Here is a 23,371-nt window from a genome sequence, read left to right as displayed (position 1 = left end):
CGGAGGGGCCACCGCCTCCCCGCTCCCCGCCGGGCGGCTGCCGAGGGCCGCCTCCCTCCCCTCAGGGCGGGCGCTGGGGCCGCGGCCGCCGCCTCCCTCCCGCCGAGGGTCGGCGCGCAGGGCCCGGGGGCTGCCGGCGGATGAGCGCGGCCCGGCGGAGGCTGCGGATGAGCCGGGCGAAGGAGCTGGTGGCGTACTGCCTGCTCCTGGGGCTCTCCTTCCCCCTCCTGCTGCTGCTGCCGTTCCTCTGAGATGCGCCGGGCGACGGCTCGGCCCCGCCGCGGGGGGACGGGCGGGAGGAGCCGGCGGGAGCCCCGCTCCGCCGCCCGGCGTGCGGCCGGCGGCAGCAGCAGCAGCGGCAGCAGCCCGAGGGACTGACGGCCCGGCGGGGGACGATGAGGAGCTCGGGCGGGCCTTGCAGCGGTGCCACCCAGCCTGCGCGGGCGGGCGGGCTGCCTCTCCCCGCGGGGGGGCCCGGCCGCGGCCCCAGCCCCAGCCGCGCTCTGCCCCTGCGGGTGTGATGCCGCCGCCGCCGCCGCCCTCGCCGCTCCCCCTCCCCGGCTGACGGGGCCGCCGGGCAGAGCCGCGGCGTCGCAGCTCTCCTTTCGCCTTCCCAAGTCGGGCTCCGGCGGCTCGGGGCCGGCGGCGCCTCTGCCCTGAGGCGGCCCAGATGGGCCAGCGGCCGCGGGCACTGCCACCGCAGCCCCCTCAGCGCGGGGCCGGCGGGCCGCGCCTCGCCGCCCTCCCAGCCCCAGCCCCAGCCCCTGCCCCTGCCCCTGCCCTAGCGCCGCGGGGTCGCCGCGGGCCCCTCGCCTCCGCGCCCGCCGGGCGGCGGCTGTAGCCGGGGGCAGCTGCCGGCCGCGGCGCTCGCGTTGCTGCAAATCCGCCGCTCTGCGGGGCGGAGTGTGTCCCCGCCGGCTTGCCGTGCGGGGAGGCGGGCCGGGGGCCGGCTGAGATGGGAGAGAGCATGTCCAAGAGGCTGAAGCTGCAGCTGGGCGGCGAGGCGGAGATGGAGGAGCGGGCTTTCGCCAACCCCTACCCCGACTACCAGCCCCACGGAGCCGGAGCTGCGGCCGCCCCCAGCACGGCGGACGCCCAGCGGGACAAGGCGCCGCTCCCGCCGGAGGAGGAGTCCCTCCCCTTCGGCGCCGACGGGAAGGTGAGTCCCGGGCGGCGGGCGGGCGCGCAGGCAGGCCCCGCGTCCCGGCCCCCCGGGCCCTGCCTCACCCGCGGGGCGCTCCCTCCCCGCAGGGGCGGCCCCGCGGCGCGGGCGGCCGTGGGCGCTGCGGCGGGGCGGCCTCCGGCGGGGCCCTGGGCCCGGCCGCGGCCTCCGGCGGCGTGGCGGGGCGGCCCGCGGCCTGTCGGCGCCGCTGCGGAGCGCTCTGCCCGCCGGCCGGGCTCGGGGCGGGCCGCCGGGCCGTTCCCGCCCGGGCGGCGGGGCAGAGGCAGCGGCCTGGGGGGCTGCTGAGGGAGGGAGCGGCAGCTCGGCTCGGCCCGGCCGCACGGCTTGGGGTCGGTGGAAGTGACTGCCGTAAGCTGCTCGTTTTCCCCCTGAATGCGAGTGAGCGCGGCGCCGGGCCCGGAGGTAGGGCTGCCTGTGCTGCAGTTACCACGGCGGTTCCGTCACACCACTTGTAAGTTGCCCGAGTTTGACCAAAGAAAGCACGCAGAGAAGGGAGGAGATCAGCGCGCATCTAGAAAAGACGAGTTTCTCCTCGGGTGACAGCAACGCTCAGGCTTCAGGTGATGCTGGACCGTTCTCTCCAAGGCACGCGTTCGCTGCCATACACGCGTTTATAGAATCAGGTGCACCGTGACAGGCACCTGGCAGTCGGTCGGGGCCAGCAGAGGGTCTGCCTGGTGGCACTGGTCACGCGAGGCTCGCAGTGCTTCCGGCTCTGCTTATCTTCTCGACACCACACAGAGCTGGTTGGGGAGCTATGTGCATTTTAGGATTTAAGCACAGAAGCTGCTCTGGTCTGTTACCGTGCAGGCTGGCTTATGCTGCAGAAGGAAGAGCAGAATATGGACTTTCTGTCATTTTAGCCCCTGAGCAGCCTCATCTTTCAGTAGTGTGCTGCTTCGTCATCTTTCAGATGAAAAACACTGCATGGTGACGTTGCTAAAAGCACAAATGCGCTGGGTGCGAACATAACTTTCCTAACTCGCTCAACTGTAAACTGGGGTGAATAGAAGAGAGCCTTTAATCTCAGCTCCGTATTTTCCTGCTTGTGGCAATAAGGGATTACCTTGATTTACTGATAGGGTGGGACCAGGTGATACCCAGCGGTGAGAGCAGCATTCTTCCTGTGCATTGTAAGAATGAGCAGGACTGCATCAGCTCACCATCAGTGTGAGGCAATGAAAAGTTTCACTAGTGTTGCAACTGAGGTTTATGAAGTTGTGTGTGGCTAAGCAGAGCACACAAAAGAGAATGCTTTGGGGGATTGGTGTCTTACTGCTACAGCTGATTGCAGCTGTCAAAAGCAGAACTTGGCACTTGAAAAGGGTTAAAAAGCAAAGGTAGGTTTGGAAGCGAAATCTGATTTGTTTTTACAAAGTAGTATACTCAGTGCTGGTAAAACTAATTTTTTTGTGAAAGAGAAGTGTGATTTCTTTGTTCTTTTCTATCTGGCTCAGTATATAAAAAACATCCAAGTATGATGAGTTGAAGTATGAAGGCAGAGTGGAGATGGCAGAACAGCTGTAGCTATGTATTGTTGTTAAATTGGTAAAAAACATACCAAGAACTTCATTCTAAGGCCTTCTGTAGGCCAGCCATCCTTCTTATGTACCTGCTTTAGATCCGACACTTCATGTCCATTTTTCTAAAGAGAAAATAAGCCTTCATTTACTGCTGATCTCGGTTGACTACAGCTTTCCAAAGTGAGAACTGGTATCCGACGAAGGTGAACTTCCTTAGAAAAATTTTTTAGAGAATACTAGCTGTGTTGCAGAATAGTTCAGCTCTACTTCAGATTTAATTCTTGAATTAATCCAAATTTAGAGACGTTGTTCTGTGGCAGAGCTGAAATGAGTTAGTCAATGAATTTGTAGGCCTAAATTCACATTAGGAATGTCTGTTCTGCTCTGCTGTAGATGAGTATGCTGTTTTACAGGGGGTGCAAATGTTTTTTCCTAGCATCAAAAGGTGGATGATGTTCCTTGTTACTGTGTGGCAGTTGGCAGCTATTTGTGCAGCTTTGTTTGGAAACTATCTTTGAGCACCCGTGTAGCTGTGTGTTTGATAAAGGGTGGTGTCTGGGTTTTGTTATGTTCAAAAGTACGAAGCTCCTCTGAAAGAACACATCGTCTTCTGTACCATGTTATTAAAGTGATGCAACTACAGGAACTTTCAGTGGTCTTTGAATTTTTTCAGCTCTGTGCATTTGATAGGAGAAGGCAGATACGAGTGTACATTTTCTTTTGTTTCTGCATCTGCAAAATCTGAGGAATTGTCCTACATATTTCTGGGCTAGAACATAGCTATGGGTGTATTTATGTGATTTATATCCTTTGCAGCATTTGCGTATTGTCAGTCCTAGTCCTATCCTCCTTTTATGAGACTTCCTGATAAGTGGGGTGCTTTTGTTGTTGTTTTTTTGTGGTTTGGGTTGGTTTTTTTGCATTTAGCAGGCTCCAATCCCATCAGAGAAATGTCTTTGCCTGCCTAAACCCGCGGTGAAGACAAAGGACTTTCCACATGTTAGGATGTCTGTTCTGTAAACCACTGTACACAATAGCACAAGTTTCCTAAAAATGAGAGCAGCTTTCAGAAGCCCTCAGTGCACTGCATAATTTCTTCCTCCCATCTGCTGCTGTGTGGAGCGGTGAGCATTGAGTGACTCACGTAATGACAGCTAGAGGTGTGTGGGGCTCTGCCGTTGTCATGGAAGGCAATGCATTATTAATCCCTCCATTTGATTTCATAAGCTGCCATGATTGCCATCTAAAATTCATCCAGCTGATAAAAGGACAAGAAGCTCTTCAAGTCATTGTCTGAGATGTGAGACAATTGGGACAAAGTGCTGCATATGGAAGCGTGTGTATGCATAAGGTACAGTTCAGGAAGCTAGAAGGTATGCGAGCGGGAGAACAGAAAACAAAGGTTGGGGCTGCTGATTTGCCTTCTTAAAAATAGGCACAGTAAACACTGCAGTTATCTAGGTGGGCTCTGCTCATTCAGTTGAAACTCCCTTTTTCTTAACTAGATTTCTTCACCGTGAAAGTATCGTGGGCTTGAATTGCTTCTCTAACTTGTCTGAGAAAGCTGAAGGTAATAATTCATCAGCCAGCATTAATTCTAGATTAATAAGAAACATAATTTTGAATGTAAGTGTTTAAAAATGACAAATCTTTCGATTAAATACATACGCTGTAGCCCTTTTCCTTTTGATGTGGATCCCATAGTGGTACCTTAGCCTGAAAAAGTACCTATAGATGCTATCTCAAAGTGGTCCAAAAGTTTTCAAAACAGAAATGTAAATGGTCAGGCAGGCAGAGAAATTAATAGACAGCTGTAGACTCAGAACAAAGTATATTCCCTAGTTCATGGGAAAATCAGTTTGTTAAGTTTAATTTCATTTTGAATTCACTGTAATTGTTTGTTGGGGAAAGTATTAATATTTGAAAAGTAGATGTTCTTCTGCTAGTTTCCCCTGCATGGTAGGCAACTCTAGTTATAAACTCACCTATTCTGAAATGTGGCAGTATCAGGCTATGGGCCTGTGCAGGTTGGGAACCAAAGAGGAACTCCTCTGAGCAGTATTGTGCTTTGCTTTCCCACCTGAACTGGAGCAGAGGCAACCTATAGCTGCAATTAATGTCAAGACTTCTTGGCTTTGTGTTGCCCATTAGCTGTGGGTGGGGGACTGAGAATGGGGAGGTCTGCACAGGTTTGCATAAAGCAGGGGCAGCCAGTTGTCCTGGCTCAGAAACTGTTTGTCAAAACCGTCATGTGATAGAGAGCTACGAAGCTGTAATGGATTTCCTGGGAAAGGGAAGGGTGAGGAGAGCTTGCTGGGTAAGGGGTGGCAATGGCTTGTTCAAGGACCTGGCTCTGTAGGTGACCCACCAATAGCAACCTCAGATTGCCCACCGTCCTCGGAGCCACCACAGCTCTGTGGCCAGATCCATAGCATAGTCAGGTGTGATTTGGGAGCCACCTTCACACATCTGCAGACCAGTGACTTGGGAACCAAAGGCAGGCTGATCTTACCAGCAAATCCAGGGGAAGGTGGAAGCAACCCCATGCCTAGGCAACCTGATGTGGATTTTGTGTTTGCAAGAAAAGCACCCCTGGCGTCAAGACTTTATCACATCCTAGCCCTCAATTTAAGATTGTCTAGATTTGTTGTGGAATCACAAGGGTGTAGTCGTTGACAGCACTGAAACTGGATTCAAACTTTATGATAGGTCACTAGGATGCCCAAACAGTAACTTCTTTTTTAGGCCAATTGTTTCTTCATAAGTTTTTTTCTGACTTGCCATAATGTTTTAAGAATAAAAGGTGGTGTGTTCTGACAAATGTATGCAATGTGTTTAATTAGGCTTTGCAGGGGGCTTCTTACAGGGAACCTGTTTTAAAGCTAATGATGCGTATTGGCAAAGATTATCACTTAATGGGGATACAGAATATTTACATAGATTATCTTTTGGGTGATTTAGTGGTGTTTAGTTTCCTGGTGCTTTCTCATCTCCTGTTAGTTCTGATAATTCCTTTATGTGGCTTTTCAGTCTTCCTCCTCTTCTAAAATATATCTAAAGTTCTTTGTCATTGCCTCACTCTTTATTCCCCTCCCTATGGTATTTTTTATATTTATTGGGTTGTCTCAGTTGGCACTTTAGTTGTCTCGCTGAGAGCAGCAAGTTCTCTCTGTCCTGGGACTAATTCTGCAACCACTTACACTACTGGGAATCATAGCACTCATTGCACTGGAGGCAAAATTGAACGTCTAGTAAATATTCTTTTCCGCTTTTTTGCTGGAGATGTGTGGTGGGGTAGCTGTGGTTCTTGAGATTGCCACTTTTTTGGCCGTTTCCTCACACCCCATCTCAGGTGCATGCTGTTTTAATAGAGGGTTCTGAGTATGGCAAATCATGTTTCCTTTGAAGGAAACTTTGTTTTGCTTTTTGTGAATCTTGGTCAAAATTGAGTCTGAGAATCAGTTTATGGTACTTCATTGTCTATGACTAACTCATGGCAGTTAGTGTACACAGCCTGAGAAGAACTGCTGCCTCTTTCCTACAGCGCACATCAGCATCAAATGTCGCTTGGTGCTTTTCTGAGATGCTTTTATATTGAAAGCCTCTCGTGTTATTCAGGACAACACTTTAACCACATGTTTAAGCCTATTTGGTTTTAGTCAACCAGTTCTGAATGAAGATACTTTTTAAAATCAAAACCTAAGTTCTGATTAAATTGTCTCACATCCATCCACCCTTCGCTGGTTTCTAGTTTTATCTTGCAGACCTATGTGTTAATGAGTTGTTACTCTGGCTAGTTGCATGGGCAAGTGCAATAACAGGTACTTATTTTCTGGTGAAAATAAATTATATGCGGGGTCTAACTTACAACACTGATACGCTGTCAAATTCAATATGTGGAATATACTGGAGGACCAGTGATTTTCAGTATTGTTCTTTTGCTTTATCAGCCTCCATTTTCCAAAACATAGGATAATGTTCCTCCGTGTCTGTTAATCATGTTTATTTTTGTTACCAATAATCTGAAGCTTTGTGATGATCTAAATCTTTAGGCTTTGGTTTTTTTGCAACCTAATCACTGATGAGACAAATACCTCCTTTTATGAACAAACCCATTAGAGGCACAGTCTCACTGTTTCTTTGTGCTCTAAACAATTCGTTCTGTAACTTGAATGGATTGCCTTTTAATGCTGTTTTTCACACCCTCATCCCCTCTGAGGTAGGGTGATGCCTGCATTTAAAACCTATTCCTAAGTTGGCATTTGTAGCAGTGTAGTAGTTTGCCTACAGCTATTGATTCCTTTCTCTTTCCCTCCCCTTCCCTCTTATCTTTTTTTTTTTTTTCTTTTTTCCCCCACTATCACATGTACAGCACTAGGTGCCAGATCACTGAAAAACAGAGCAATGTGTTCTACAGGCAGCAGTGTTTCAAATCATTTATTAAGCATGTGGTTTTGCAGAACTGGCATTTGTTTCTGGAAGGACCTAACTGAGTAGTAGCAGAGAGCTGTGTTTAACTGTTTCAGAGGCTGGATGATGATGTTTCTTAGTATCTGGTATTTTCAGAGAAGAAAAAAAAATCTGCTCTTGGAGCTGTAAGTCTTTTGATTTAGGTAAAAATAAAGTAAAACTTGTTTTTCTGAACAAAAAGACAGGTCACTTCCCAGCTGACCTTGCTAGGTTCTGCATATGGGATCCTACCACCTTCTGGTTGGCTGCTGCAGGAGCTCAGTGGAGGTGAGCGTTGAGACCTCATCCTGCTTCAATAAACCCATGCTCCAGCGTGTGGGTGTGAAACCTGGCTCCCTTACAGTCAGTGGCAAAGTTCCCAATGATTTCGGGACAGCCAGGATTTCTCATTTCAGTAGAGCTGTGAGTCGTCCCCCACCCTGTTCTCCCTTAACAGTGTCTGTCATGTCCCTTGTGTATTCTGTGCAAGTTTGGTTTTTGAATGAATCTTTGCTGCAGTGCCAACTTGAGCTGTATTTTTTTTTTCTCTCCGTGAAATGTGCTTTGCCTTAAAGCAAGCCCAGCACCATGTTATGTCTCCTGTTCGACACATCACCAGCAATAAAGTCACTTCTCTCTGAAATCTGCCTTCTTAACCTGATTTGAACTGAGATAAAATACAAGTGTTATTTCGCTTGTTCAGTAGGTAGCACTCTGTGCATAGCCCATCTCCTTGCTGCTTCTGCATAATCAATCACTTCCTTCTTCAGTCCCCCAAAAGGTGATGGGGTAAAATAGTGTAATGGTAAAACAGGGTTGACAGTAAGATGGTTGTTTCGGGAGCTGGTGGTGGCAAGAAAGACTGGTATGTTAGGAACTCTTGAGGAAGCTGAGCTCAGGTCTCCATTGTCTTGCTGTCCTGACATGAGTCTGCACAAGTTACTTGGCATAGATATGTCAAGATGCAAATAAATGCTTTGAAAAACATCTATATCTAAGTGTCTTTGAAAAGGCAAATGAAATAACTCACCCTGTGTCAGTAAAACCAGAGTATTACTTTTAACCACAAAAGGAGTGCCATGAAGTCTCACGGTTGCATTGCCAGACTTATGTAAGCACTGTGGTATCTGGTCCAAATGTGCATGCTTTATTTTAAAACTTGCAAGACTTCAAGATACAGGCTTCTCTTACCTACCAGACATCATCATAAAACACAAACATAGCAGCTGCTTATTGCCTCATCAGCTCCTGGTGCTCCTTTGTGAAGCCCCAGCTGTGAAGCTGGATACGGCTGTAATGGAGAGGTAGTTCAGCAAGAATTGGTATTTTATTGTAATATCAACTGCAAGTGAAACGTGCATTTCTTTTAGGAGGTTTTTATTTGCATCACGGTGTATTTTTTGTAACGTGTCTGTGTAGTTTTAGTGCTGGGTTTACAAAAGAAGATGATTTAAGTTCCTTTTTAGGAACCCTACAGATGGAAGAAATCACATAGGGGAAACAGGTATTGCTGACAACAGCATAATTTAGACACTATGTCATTAGTGCCAAAGGTTAGTGATGTTACATATATGCTTACATCCCTTATGTTTTTGTTGGCTCTAAAAGGCTCTGGATTGGGATGTAGCGTTGCATATCGCCTCGCTGCAATGGAAAAAGTGATATGGTTCAAATAAGTCACAAACCAATTAATTTGCAAAACCAACACATTTGTATTTTTCTGCACTACTTTTGTTTCACACTGATAATGAGCCTTTCTTGTTACCAGGATCAATATGGTGCAGGGTTCTGTTGGGGATTATGGGGAATAAGCTCTCACTTTTTGTGTTTTGCTGGTCTAAAACTTGAGCAATGTTTGGGATGATAGTGTTTGTTCTTCCTGCAGCAGCAGAGGAGTAATGCAGCAGTTGAATTCCTGGAGAGAGACGTTTGTACTTGTTAAAGATACTCTTCAGCTCCTGTTACCACACGGTCTGTTGTGAACCAGGAGTAAATGTGATACTAGATATCAGAGGTCAGGCTTCCTGGTTTTTGTTTTTCCCTGCAGGAATAACAAGAGTCACCTGCAGGAAAGGCTGAGTGCCAGCTGGAATCATCCTCATGAAATGAATATGCTTCTCATGAAAATCAATCTGTGCTCAACACGAATTAGCGTGCTTTATGCTCAGCTGTAATGCTGCCATAAGATTCCTTGAAGGAGGTTTATAAATCTTCTAAAGCTACCTTTCAACATTCATTTCTTTACGTCATTAATTTATTATAGTGCATGTAAGCATCTGTTAAAGTTTATAGTGGAATCTTATCAAATGAACAGTGATGGTGCCCTGTTTTTAAAGCTTCAGAGCAACCAAAAAAAAAAAAAAAGAGGCAATGGTGGAGGAGTACGTAGGTAGCTGGGAAAACTTGCCACTCATAACCTATTCACACTGGCATAAGCTTGGGATTAGCTTTGTTTGGGCTGATAAATGATTATAATCATAACCAAACAATCCTTTCATCTGCACTTTTCCAAGCACTGAATCAAGATAGGTAAGTTACAATTCCCGTTTTAGAGAGAGGGGAAATGCCAACCTGAGCTAAATTACTTGTATGGGACCAAGGTTACAAAGCAGAACCCAGGTGTCCTGATGTCCTAGTCCTCCCTTCCTGCCTCTAAGAAATTTAATCTGGTGTTTGATTAAAAAATATCCTGATTTGGTAACAGCAGGTGTATTGTCAGAACAAAAAGATAACCAGCCTGCTTGTGATGTGCTGTAGGTAAACAAACTGGGAGTCTGAAACCTTAGTTCACTCTTGTCAGGTACACTGAGCGCTATGCCTGGATGCATCCGCATGGATGTCATCATGCTGTTTCACCATATGCCTTAGCCTTGGCATAGCTGTCTTTTGAAGGAGAGACACTCTGCCCTTGGGAAAGGTTTTGCTTTGTGTTGAGACTTCACTGAACTAGTTAAAAGGAGAGGGAGTGTGTGTTGTGTTGTGTGTGCATGGTACAGTTTCCTACCAAAAAGTTGCTTAATGCTGTATTAAGGCCAAAGAGTAGACATCAGATGCTTACTGTGTTTGGTTGCTACTTGTAGAGTTACTGGAGAAGGTTAAGGGAGCTTAGTAGATAAATTGTGACGAGATATAGTGGCACAATTTCCTTTTTCTTTCCTATCCCACCATCATAAAGTGGATTTGAACCATTGACACTGGAGACTTCTGAGTGTGTCAGAGGACTTGTGTGATTCCCGTTACCTTTCTGATTTCTGAATCCATTGAATGGATGTTTGAATTTACTGATTTTTATTTGATGTTCCACTCTGAACAAGAGTACAAAGTATGGTATATTTTGAGTAATCAGGTGCATGCTGGCATCCAGGACCTATCATTTATCTGAACCCCCTTTTGGGATGTGTTGTAATCAAACAAGAACTTGCCTTCATAATGATTTAATTTCTCCTTCTCCAGTGAAACATCATAAATGTAGATGTGTTTAAGATGGAAATAAGCTTCACCAATCTGAAATTGTTCTGGCTGTTATCTGGGAGCAGGTTGGGAAAGCAAGTGATAGAGGGAGATCAAGCACTATTCAGGAAACAGTAGCTTATTCTCAGTGTGAGCTGACAGGTAGCCAAATTGTGTAATGCCCTTTTTCTGATGACCATTGCGTTGCGACTCTTGGTGTGGGAGGTGGGGAAGCTCTGCTGGCTTCCATGTTCCTAGAGAGTTTCTCTTCTAGATGTTCCTGGACAACTGAGACTTAGGTGACAAGTGATGTATGCTTGGGGCTTTCTGTAGATGATGGAAAAAGCACATTCACAAAATATTTTGGGGCGTCACAAAGTTTTTGTACATCACTATTTTGTCAGAGTGATGCAATTACCTGGTAATGGTAAAGCTTTCCCTATAGCTCAGAAAGGGAAGAGGTTTTTTTTGTTTCTCCTTCTCTAGCTCCGTAGTAGATTGTTCTATAAATAAACCTAGACCTTAGGCTCTATTTAAATATATGAAATAGCTTTTAATAAATGTGTTAATAGGAAAAGCTGATCAATAAGTGATACTGTTCATATAACAACACCCACCCCCCCCCAACATCTTTGAGTGTTGTTTCTGATGTTCACACTCAAATGTAGACTTGTCTTGTGAAGGGATTTCCTGAATACTCTTTCCCGTGGAAGTTAATAGGGCAGTAAATTCTAGTGAATTGACTATTTCCACATTCCATAGGCTTAAGGGAGTAATCAGTAATGTATCTTCCCATACAGTATGCTTAATGAGAGGGAAGTGGTGCGAAGAGTAATGTATCCTGTGTTATATTTCATATATAGCATCTATGCAAAGTTTCTTGGTCAAAAGTAAAAGCAAGCAGTGAATAAAATCTAAGGTTAGTTTCTTCAAGTTCATGCATGACCTGAAGCTGCCAAACTGCTTTTACTCATCTTCTTTGCATCTATCTCATTCTTCTAGGTAGCTGTTCTTCAATAGTTCACTGCATTTAACAACCTCTTCCTATGATAAAGCATGTCAATCCTAATATTGTTTTTGCGGGGGGAGAGAGCAAGAAGGGAGAGGAAGAGCATTTTATGGCTCTAAGTGACTTGCCTTCTATGTGGTGATCACAAACTGGGACATCAAAAAAAGTGTTGGATTTAGGGAGGAAATATGAATACATCATGGATGATGGATTGAGCACATCATTGAAGATGATGGCTTGACTTTGACTTGGTTGTCTCAAATACGAGCATTTATTTTCCTTTAACTATTTCCTGCTCCATAGTGCCACAAAAGACGTGCAGGGACCTTCGTGATGAGAGCAACAACTTATTACACAAGGCTCATAGGTTCACTGTGCTGTGTTTGTCCATAATGTGGTCTTGGTACCAGGACCCTGAATGGAGTATTGGCCCATGGAGTGGCAGCAGACGGTTGTCTTCTGTTTGTTTCTATTCACCTTTTACTCAGCTCAGAGAAGCTTTGCTTACTGTATTAAGAGCCTGAGGTAAGAGACAGCATATAATTACATACTGTTGCAGTGTCCATAGCTGCTCTTCATGTGACTTCAAAGCATCCCCAGATAATTTTTGTTTAATGTAGATACCAGTAACTTATTCTAATATGTAATCAGAATCCATTACATGGGACGTGCTTAAGATGAACCACTTTGACACTGCTGATTGCTGCATGTAGTATTTATTCCCTAGTTATTTTTGTTTGTTTTTTCCAAACAAGAAAGTGGAGCAGCTGGCTTGCATTCTTGGATTTTTCCTTTTCTGACTCGCTCCTTTTCTCCTGTGTCCTGTTTTCAGGTCAGTGCTTGGTTCTCAAAACGGATCCAGACAAAAATCAAGGACCTTCTGCAACAAATGGAGGAAGGGCTGAAGACGGCAGATCCACATGACTGCTCTGCCTATACTGGCTGGACTGGTGAGAAAGCTAGAATTTGAATGGTGTTTGTTAAATGGCGTAATGGGGTTTATTTACAGGAGGAGGTTCTGATATTCTCACAGGAGCAGCAGAAATACTCTGATACAGGCATTTGTGTGAGTTGGTTTCTTTTAGCTCTGGACCCTTGGTCACTACTCTCTGGAATGACTTGCATTGATTTCAGTGGACAAAGGATCTAGTTACAGAGAGGTAATTGGCTTTTGTATATGGAGATCTTTTTCTTGCAAAAGGAGCGGATTTTCTAAGGCTACTTGTTCTTTTGGCTTACCTCTAGTTTCTTTAATATTCTTTAATATTTTCTTAAAATGCGTTATTTTCACCTTTTTCTGTTCAACTGACTGATAGTTAGCCATTGTCTGATGGTAACAGCATCTTCTAATCATTGAGAAGGGAGTGTTCTGTGCCCAGGAGCTTGCAGCCTTAAAATCTTGAATAGGGATAATTTGGCTCTGCTTGTTCTGTCTACAAAAATGGTAAAATGAACGTGTGATGAGGGGGAGTATGGAAGTGGGGTTGCAAGATTGTGAAGTGCATGAAGATAAACAGGCGTGTGCAAGTGCTGGTTATTGCTAGCTGCTGTCGTTCATTTAGCATTGCGTCACTGATGCTGTCCAAATGTGAATGAGCCCTTCTAATCCTTTAGGCAGAGCCTGCAGTTTTAAAGCCCGATGCGGCCACTGCTCTTCAGGCTGCTAAAACGCTTTTCTGTCTTGGCCTCTTAAGTGCCACTTTGCTATTACAATGGCATAGTCTATTCCTGCTCTGTCTAGCTCACACTTCAGACATACTTATGCTTTTAGCACAGCGTATTTCAAAATGTGCCCTGAGGAGATCTATTCTTTTATCTTTGTGTCGTGAGGGGGAGCAGCTTGGAAAAACTCTCCAGGCTTTGCCCATGCTCAGGCTTAATTCTGGCAGCAAAAGGGTAAAATTTCTTTGCTTCCTTCTTAATGTTTCGGTACAGATGGTGCTGTGGGTGGATGGGTGGGGAAGTTTTAGACAACTCGCGCTTAAATGGTAGATGCCTTTCAAGGTCTGAAAGTGAGTGGCTGCTAAGTGGGTGCAGAAGATCTCGAGTGGTGGGCATTCTCCCGCTGACATTACAAAACGGCTCCAGGGGAGCCATGTTCCCTGCCTGACACTGTGACTGACAACTGAAGTTACGGCTGATAAACCAGAGCATGCTGAAAATGAGTCATAAGCTAAAAGTAACACAGCCATCGTTAGCTGAAACAAGAAGATAGATGAACAAGTAATGCAGTCTAATGAGAATCGGGTTTTTCCATCCTGCTTTCCTAGATCACTGCTACATCTGTTCCAAGTTGTACACTTCTTTCAAGGCTTCTGTGGAATTGACTCCTGAATAAAAATACTTAAATGATCTGGCTTTTAAAAAACTCAGTGAAGGTACTTTCTTCCCAAACTCGCTTCTTGCACATTAGCAAAATGCTGCGAATCAGAAGATAAAGCAATGCTGAAAATAACTGCCATGCTTGTTAGGTACCAAGTCTAGACAAATGTTATTGGCAGTGCACAGTCCTGAGCATTGGCTTGAGCTTTGTAAAATATCTTTAAAATCTTGGAGCATGTAGTGTTGGTACATAACAGTCACAGGACTCGTGTTAGAGTCCATCTTCTTATACAGGTACTCTTTGTATGTGCCAGGCATCTTGGAGGAGCCACTTCAAAGGTGTTGCACAAGGAAGGATTGGATGAACTGGGCCTCATGGCTACTTTCTGATCATCCCTTGATCAAGCCCAGATATCTACACGTTTGTTGCAACACAAAAAGGGTTACAGAAATCCCAGTAAATAGCCCACAAGTTCCCATGCCACTGAATTGGGCTAACCAAGCTCTGCAGCTCTCCTCTTTGACTCATCTAGAAAGGCCTGTTCAAAGCCAGTCCAGAGAACATCTGAGGATGTACCAGCACTCTTGTGGTGCTATTCTTCACGTACTCCTCAGGTGGCCTCTCTGTGGAGCTGTGGGCCTTGTGTGTACTCAGCTTTAGTTGTGGCTCAGGAGAGTGCTCTCCCTGTTCAGAAACGAGTTTGAGATGCAGTACAGTCTCGAAGTAAATGTTTTGCTTCTGCACATGTATGCTTGCAGTTGGCCCATAAACATCTACTTAGTTGTTTCACTTTCTTCAGTCTACATTGTTGCAATTTTTAAGGTTTGGTTTGGTTTTGTTTTAATGGAAAAACATGTAATGAGTTTAGTGGAGTGAAGCTTGATACTACGTCATTGTCTGAGGACTTGTTTGCTTGTGGGCTTTTACAAACCAGCCTAACTTGTAGAAGCTCATAATCTTGTGAAATACATTTAAGGGTTATAAAGAACTTGGCAAGTTGAATCCAAAAACTCGTCAAAAGATCCTTTTACAAATCAAATGGAAAATAAGCCGCTTCTTACATATAATAGATGAGTATTGTACAGTCAATGTACTTCGTCATACACATGCTTGTTAGCCCATGTTTTTGAGTCTTCAGTGATTTCTTCACCAAGCATTGGTGCCTGTGTCATGAATTTTCTTCATTCTCTGCAAATTACGAGTCTACCATTGGGCTACAGTCTGATATTTTTTTAATTTTATTTCTTGTCACAATCCAAATTGAAATGTAATCAAAATAGATGGCCTGATGCCTTCCCATTGCATAAGCTAGGACCCTTGACTGACATGTTTTAATTGCCCAAATACCTGTTCGCATTTGAGTTACTGGTTCAGAGGTACTAAAGAAGGGAATATAATATACTTAGAAGGAAAAGTAAGTGAAACTATCTCTTTTTCATGTGATTGTTCCAGGTATTGCCCTCTTATATCTGCAACTGTACCGTGTCACAAAAAAGCAGAGCCATTTGCAGCGATCTCTTGATTACGTGAAGAGAATCCTTCGGAATCTGAATGGCAGGAGAGTTACTTTCCTCTGTGGTGATGCTGGGCCACTGGCAGTGGGTGCAGTAGTTTATCACAAGCTGAAAAATGACAGTGAATCTAAAGAATGTGTTGCCAAGTAAGTGGTTGATGGTGGAAAAAGCCATGCCCTTCATTTGCAGAGAGCATTGGTTCAGTAACATTAGTAAGTGGAGTTTTGGAGGACAGGGTTAAAAAATGGAGACACTTTCTCCCCTGATACATTTTGAGTAGAAGAATACAAAGTAGGCTTTATCTTTATTAAAGCTGGCTTACACTTGAGTCATATTTAATGGGTTATCTTGAGTCCTCTATCACTGTAAGGACAGGATGTCCTGGACATATCTGTAGTGCATGCACGTTTTGATTTTGTCACATTGAAGTGACATTTAACAAAAGCCGCACACTTGTCATCAGCAATATGTAGTGCTTGTGTGGTGTGTGATGCTTTCTGTAAAGCGTGGGTCTTAATTGTGGATTCATTACAAAACATGTACACTGCAGGGATCCAGAACCATCCAGACAGAAACATTGTGCATCGGATTGATATGTAACAAAGATTTAATAAAACAAAGAGGAGGTATTTACTGAACTGTTAAGGGCAAGGGCTTTAATTAGGTCAGAGCATATGAAGAGTAGCCTGAAAAAATTCCAGCCCATTTTCAAAGTAATCTAGATGTAACAAATGTCTTGAGAAATTCCGTTTAGATGTAGAGCTTCTGCGGAGAACTAACTGTCCTTTTGCTGCTATGAAGCTGACTGCTGTCCCGGCAAGGGCTGGAAGCACCGGAGCCCTGTGGGGTTTGCATTCGGCACCAGCAATCTGCCTGCTAGCCGTCCAGCAGCATACCTTACGCTGCCAGAATTTGCGGACTAGCCTTGCGTCCTCATTTCCATTCTGGTTTATACTTGGAAATATAATTTCTCTCTTTTCTAATCTAGAATCCTAGTACGATTAATCTCTGCTGTTGTTCCTGAATGAATATTTCAGTTTTGAAATGGGTGATAGGTTTTTTTGCTTTTAGACCTGGCAGTAAACTTGGGCATATCATTTTGGATGCAGCTAGGAAAGCAGTGTTGCTGTAAGGTGTGAAGCATGAGTATAGCAAAATGAGATTAGCAATAAATCTTTTAGTCTCGCCTCTGCTTGGAAAGCCATTTCTAGGAGGAGGACTGAAAAGGACATTAGTTTGATTATTTGTTCCTTTTCTTCCTTTTTTGTTTACAAATGTATTCATGATACCAGCTGAGTGGTATGTTATAGATGTCAAAATGTAATCTATGCTTGCACTTTTAACTTTTTACCTTGTAGCTGTCCAGTTACATGATTTGAATAATAAAACTTAACAGTGGACATTTTAACAGAAAATAATTCAATTCCAAGTCCAAAGAGTAGTTCCAAGAGAGGAATGATAAGAGAAAACACATAAAACTCTCTTTTGTGAATGGCTTTTCCCTAGTATTAAGCAGTGACAGCATAAACAAGCCATTGAGGTCAGTTTTTTTGCTCCAGCATGGTGTTAGTGCTAGCATTTCTGCCAAGTAATAGCTGTTGGGGGGGGGAGCTGGGAATTGAATTTGGTCTTAAACCATATTGTCTTGCCCCCTCCCCCAATGTAAAATATGAACATTTCCCTGGTTTCATCTAATTGCCAATTTAATCACAAAAGATAGGAAGAAACAGGGAGGAAGTGGGCAGGAAAACAGATCTCTGCTCCACCTCAATTCTAATACAGAGTGCTGGAGTAATAGCAGGGAGTCTCTTTGTAGCAAATGAGAGTTACAGTGGCCAGCCCAAGGTTTTTTCCCATTGCTGAAGGCAAGCAAAACACTTACGCATAATAGCAGTGCCCTTTTCAAAATTGAGCTGCTAAACATTTGAGACAGCGTGTTGTCTAGGGAGGGGGAGTGCTGGATGGTGGTGTTGGGTTTGTTTGTTTGTTTTTGTTATTTTCCTCTTATACATCTACAGTTAAGGGTCCTTGCTTAGGCGAAATTCCCAGAGTCTTCAGCTGGTGCTCCCTATTTGTTGGAGCAGTTCTCCAGCCTCATCCAGCCCCCACCCTGCACCCATACATCTGTTTCTGTCTGCACAAAAACCTGGTAGTTGCACTAATACTCTCCTGGCTCTGGCTCCGAGTTGCCTGTCTGTCACGGATGGCAGGCACGTAGAACTTCTGTGTGTAAACCTGGCAGCCAGCAGAACTGGGGATGACTGAAGGGAAGTGGTGGGGCCTTGGCTTTGATTAATGGCTTGTGCAATACATAGTCCAGTATGGTCTCTAGAGAAGATGCTCTCTCTCCCCACCTTTCTTGTCTGATGCAGGTTGTTGCAGCTCCAAAGGACAGTCGTAAGCACAGATGCTGAACTTCCAGATGAGTTGCTTTATGGCAGAGCAGGTTACCTATATGCCTTGCTGTACCTGAATACCGAAATCGGTCCAGACACTGTCCCACAGTCTGTTATCAAAGAGGTAAGATACTTTTCTCTCTCCAGTGCCACAGCGTCAGTGAGGTTGAACTGGAATCACTCCTTCACATAACTCGAGGGATTAAGAGAGGGAGGCTGGAGAGGAGAGGGACCTAGAACCGGGAGCTCCATCTCCCTCCAATCTCTTCCCCCTTTCCCTGCTGCTCAGCTGGGACTGAGACAGGCCACTGTGGGTACATCCGTTTCCATGGCCGGCCATGGATCTAATATGTAACTAGTTCTGGAGCATTTGAGGATGAGAAATTGTTACAAAAAACATTAAGAAAGAAGTGTGGAAGCGTTTAAGTGAAAAGAAGGAGAATTCAGTGTGGGGAAGACGCACGACTCTTCTGTAGATACCAGAACCAGAGAAGGCAGGCCTGGAAAAAGGAAATATTTATATATTACATTTCTGTTCTTAGAAATATAAGTGATTCCATCATTTAAGAAAAATTCCATTTCTACCTCAACACTCAACTTCAAATGAATTTAATATCATTGTCCTATTGCTGTTTATTGTGGCTTATTCTTTACTGTGGTTGTAGTCATGACAAAGCAAAACCCTCTGAATCAAAGCAAGTGAGACAGAAGGGGTATGTTCTCTTTCTTAGGTAATAGATGCTATTATTGATTCGGGGAAAAACTTCTCGAAGGAGGAGCGGAAAACAGACCGTTGTCCTCTGTTGTACCAGTGGCACAGGAAGCAGTATGTTGGAGCAGCCCATGGAGTGGCTGGGATTTATTACATGCTCATGCAGGTAAGAGCATCTTCTGTGGGCTGGGGTGAAACACCAGTGATTTCGTGTTTTGCATCAGAGGATCTTATCTTCAGCTTTCATGCATGTGCAGTGTTGTGCTGGGTCAGGGTCTCACAATTTGGAGTTAGATTCTGCAGCACAGACCTGTGCAGAGATGCTAGCTCAGGCCCTAGTAGCAGAAGAGAACTGTGACTTGGGTATCCTCACATTAGAGTGAATTAAACCTTGAGTTGTGGTTCAGAGCACTGGCATTCCAGGAGCTGACGTTTCCTATCCTCAACAGAGACAGTGAGGTGCCTTCCCTCATCCTCATGCTTACTTCTTATGGTGCCTGCAGTTAGACCAGCTAAATATTCACTTACTCACCATCCCTCACTCTTAATCTTCAATTTTTTTGCCATTTTTAAATGAGTGCACCACTGGTACCTCCTGTCCTCTTGTCCTCTGTGCTCTTCCTCTCTTCTCCAGTGACTTTTTTTTTTTTTTCTCACTGTCTTGAAGCTTTTGGAAGACTATCCTTAATCACACATTAGTCTTCAGCATGCTTTTATTCTTTAGATGTTCTTCCTCGTCCGTATGCCCCCTCTCTCTCCCCCAAATGTCTGATGTTCCTTAGTGCATTTATGACCCTTGGTCTCACCTTTATGTTGTCCTGAGTGAGATTCTTCTCTTTTGTATACCTCCTCTTTCCCACACTTAAATCCATTCCCTCCTGCCCTTGGATTCTCCAATAGGATTTAGATGTTTTTCAAAACAGACCTGTATACCTTATTTCTCTTGTACAGTCTGGAAAAAGAGCCTTAAGATTCATTATAGAATATGGCCATAGAGCTGCAAAATTTGTATTGTACCTGTTTCTGTTTTTTAAAGGTGCTGCCAGTCTGTGCATCTTTGTAAATGTTAATTTTCTTACCAGCTCATGCAGAATGACATTCCTTCAGGCAAGTGGAAGGATTAGACATCCTCGCAGCGTGAAGCTGCGTACGAATATTCACTGCAGAAGTGACTGATCTGGTATTTGGTGTTGCCACTGCTCAGCTGTTCCTCATTTGCAAAAGATGCTGTGACTTCTCCCCATCTGTTTCAGATTAGCTCACACCACTTCCACAAGTAGCTGAAGCTAAAGCATCTGACTTTGCTGTGGAAGTTGCTACTGCTCTGCTACCTGGTGGCATGTCTTAACATCACTACAGCCATTTTGTGCAGTGACCACTGGGGCCTCAGGCTACTCTGATTTACTGTGCCCTTATCTTCACTTCCTGCTTTGTTCAACAAGGTGGTCTACACCCTTCCTGCTCCCTCATGTTCCCAGCTTCCATTTTTCCTTCCTTGGCTCTGCTAGATTTTCTGAGAAACATCTGGTCCTTTAAGGAAGCTTCTTTAAAGTCTCCATCCTTCATTTACTATTCAAGGCTGAGAGCAGAAATAATTGCACAGCACTTTTTGGTTTAAGCAGAAGCTACTCTGTCTACATGTTAAAATCATAACTATCTTTTCTTTTACGTATAATTGCTGCTTTTAAGAATTACCACAAAGCCATTGTTTATGCAGCATTAGATTACTGTCTTTTCACTGTACGTTAAATATTGTGAGTCATACAGAGTTGAGTCATCCACTGCAGAAGATGGTGGCATATTGGAGTCCATCCTTTCCCCATCCCTCCCACGCAAAATGAGGAGAATATTCCTGTATTTTCGGTGAAGAATTCAGGAGATGGTTCGTTGAGTATTTGTTTGATAACAAAAAAAGGGCATCCAGCATAGCATCTGAGATATGAAGGTTGCTGGTCATTATTTCTGTACAACACCTTTATGAGGAAACATGTATTGCTGGATTTACTTACAGAAGACTACTGGAAGAATAAGAGTTCAGCAGTGTTAAATAACTCATCCAGGAGGTAGAGGGGGAATTCTGAAGTGCTAGCTAGGAAATCTCTAATCCTAGCCCCTTTAACTAACCTTGAGGCAAAAAAGTCTGTTTGTATATCATTGCTCTTGGCCAGAGAGTCAGGGCACATACCTGTAGGTTACTTTTTTGCTGTTGGAAGTAGGGGCTGGGAACCTCAGCAGCTTGGGCAGAGAACTCACTTGTACTACAATCTTCTCAGAAGCACAAGGTGAGAAGGAGGTTTGTAAAAAGCTCTGCTTTTCTTGGATTTACCTCCCAAGGACAGACGTGCTGGACTGGGCTTGCCTTGCACAGCTGAAGGTATTTATTGCTGGTGCTGATCCACTTTGCCTTCTGCTGCAGGGGTGCAGCATGAAATCAGAGCCCTGAAACAAAGCTTCCCCCAGAGCTTCCTGACCCCACAGGTCAGCGTCTGAGTGAGGGTTGATCAGCTCCAGGGTGTTCTTCACGCTAAGCTGATCTGTATTCAGGTGTATTTCTGATTAGCAGCGTGAATGTTTCTGTTCCACTCAGAAAAGTGCAGAGGTGGAGTTTGCTTGAGGGACCTGGTAGGTAGAAGTCTGGCAAAGCTTTCCTGGCTGAGGTGAAATAGAGGTTTTTTGGTTACTGAAAATACAGCTATTGAAAGTCTTCCTCCATTTGGCTGTAAGACTGTCAATTGTAGCAGTGTGCTCACCTATTGAATACAAATGTGCTGGAGCTGGTGGGAAACAGTGAAATTGTATGACATCAACTCAGCAACAAAGACAAGTTATTTAAAAAAATAAGCTCAGTAATTAGGCTCCTGTAGGCTCCAATTTCTGCAGTTGTTCCCACAGGTTGCAGGAGTTTTAGAAATCATGTAGGCTGTGTAAAAATAGAGAGCTGTGTTATGAAAATACTGTAAAATGGGCTGGTAGAGGAGGGAATGCCAACTAAGAACAACTGCAGACCCAACAGATAGTTGGTTTCTAAACCTTTACTTAAAAGGAGCATGCAGGTTGATGGATATATTCTCCTTTTGGCAAGGATGTAAACTAAATAGAAGAAATGAGAAAGAAAATACAGAAGAGCAATCTAAGGATGGGTTTGTAGTACAAAGAAGTTTAGCTACCCAGAGAAGTAGCTGTTGCTTCTGAAATTGGAAATGCAGACTTATAGCCCATAGCTTCAGGGAGTTTTGTTTATGATGGAAAACTTTAACCTTCATACCTTTGCCAGGTATGCCACTACATACACCCATCTTCATTTATTGGGAAATAGGACAGGTTTGTCTACATTAGTTATTTTTAAAACAAAATGTGTAACCCATTGTGTTTTAAGTGTGTATAATGAGCAACGTATCTGTAAAACCATCTTTCTCCTTTAAGCGTTCTCTCTATTTTAAGGTATAAAGAGAGGCCTGGGACTCTCGAAATCCATATTCTGTTCTCAGTTCTTCCATAGTCTTTCTGTGTCACCTCCAGTAAGACAGGTAACAACTTGGTGCCCTGATTTCTTTGGCTCTACAGTAGCTGTAAAAATGCTCTTCACAAGGGTATTGTAAGCAGGCATTAATTAAATCTGTATGAAGTGATTCAAAGTATTTGGATCAAGGGCACATATGTAGGATACTTGAAAATAGATCATAGAATTAAGCGTTGATACACAATTTGTTGCTACTTCTATTTATGGTTTTGGTGGTGTTTTTTTAATGTTTTCTTTAGCCAATTGCAAATGTGGACCAGGAGACCCTGGCAGAGCTGGTGAAGCCAAGCATTGACTATGTGCGTCATAAAAAATTCAGATCTGGGAATTACCCGTCGTCACTGAGCAATGAGACTGACAGACTGGTTCACTGGTGCCATGGTGCCCCCGGAGTCATCCACATGCTCATGCAAGCTTATAAGGTGAATCATTCTGTGTTCATATAGACTTCTGTTTTTACAGAGAGACCTGTATGCAGGCCTGTTAGATTGTAAGGCTTGCATTTTACATCTTTCTAGATCTAGACTTTCAAACCATAACCCTAGGCTAGGCACAAAAATCACAAAATATTTACATAGATACGTTTGTAAAGAGGAAATAAATGGGTAAAATTTCTTCTCAGGGTGCTAGTAGTTACTTAGACTTTATGCTTTCTTGGAAAAGGGCCATGTATTTAAACAATTTGATGTTGGAGTCCTGGGGGTAAGAACATTGACCTAAATTCTTTGAATCTTCATCCCAGGAGTTTTAAGAATTATGTTGGTTTTCAAAAGCATAGGTTCACGTGTCTTGCCAAAGAATGTCTTCCATAAATTACTCCATTATTAAGATGTAGCTCTTGAGAACTTAACGTCAGAACAAAGATCTTAGGCCCCTTCTAGGGCATAAATATAGCTGCTGAGCTACCACAAACCTACTGTTTGCTCTTCTCCATCCTTAACTAGGTTTGCTATCTCTCTTGTGTTGTGTACTTCTGATTTGCATGCCATTTGAAAGTATGCCATTTAATTAAATTTATGCAAATTGATTCTTGCTTTTGACAGCCCTCCTTGGCAGATTCCCTGGTCGGCCTCTGGGTGGGCTGATGCAAAGCAGACTTGGTCTATGGAATAATTACACATGCTGCTACCTGAAATGTGAACTGTAAATCTCTTACAGCATTGCCGAATGTAGCAGCAGTCACAGTTGCTTTTTCTTTGGACTGTGGTAGGAGGTTGACATAACACTGCAGACTTCTCCCCCTTTCTTTGTCAGTGTGATGCTTTCCCCAGCACAAAATGTTTTGCAGGAGG

The 23,371-nt window shown here is 44.4% G+C and overlaps 1 protein-coding gene across 1 annotated transcript in view; it reads left to right on the top strand.

The window, feature by feature from the left end:
- Positions 1-955: 955 nt before the first annotated feature.
- The window catches only part of LANCL2 (LanC like glutathione S-transferase 2), a 29,147-nt gene continuing 6,731 nt past the window's right edge, over positions 956-23,371 (top strand). The window contains exons 1-6 of the mRNA XM_075705703.1: positions 956-1,159; positions 12,447-12,564; positions 15,390-15,597; positions 17,824-17,971; positions 18,579-18,725; positions 22,319-22,501. Coding sequence (XP_075561818.1) covers positions 956-1,159; positions 12,447-12,564; positions 15,390-15,597; positions 17,824-17,971; positions 18,579-18,725; positions 22,319-22,501 — 1,008 coding nt within the window. The remainder of the gene's footprint in view (positions 1,160-12,446; positions 12,565-15,389; positions 15,598-17,823; positions 17,972-18,578; positions 18,726-22,318; positions 22,502-23,371) is intronic.

Source organism: Pelecanus crispus, chromosome 2 (genome assembly GCF_030463565.1).
Source record: "Pelecanus crispus isolate bPelCri1 chromosome 2, bPelCri1.pri, whole genome shotgun sequence".
NCBI classification, from domain to species: Eukaryota; Metazoa; Chordata; class Aves; order Pelecaniformes; family Pelecanidae; genus Pelecanus; species Pelecanus crispus.
This window is presented reverse-complemented; position numbering and strand designations above follow the sequence as displayed.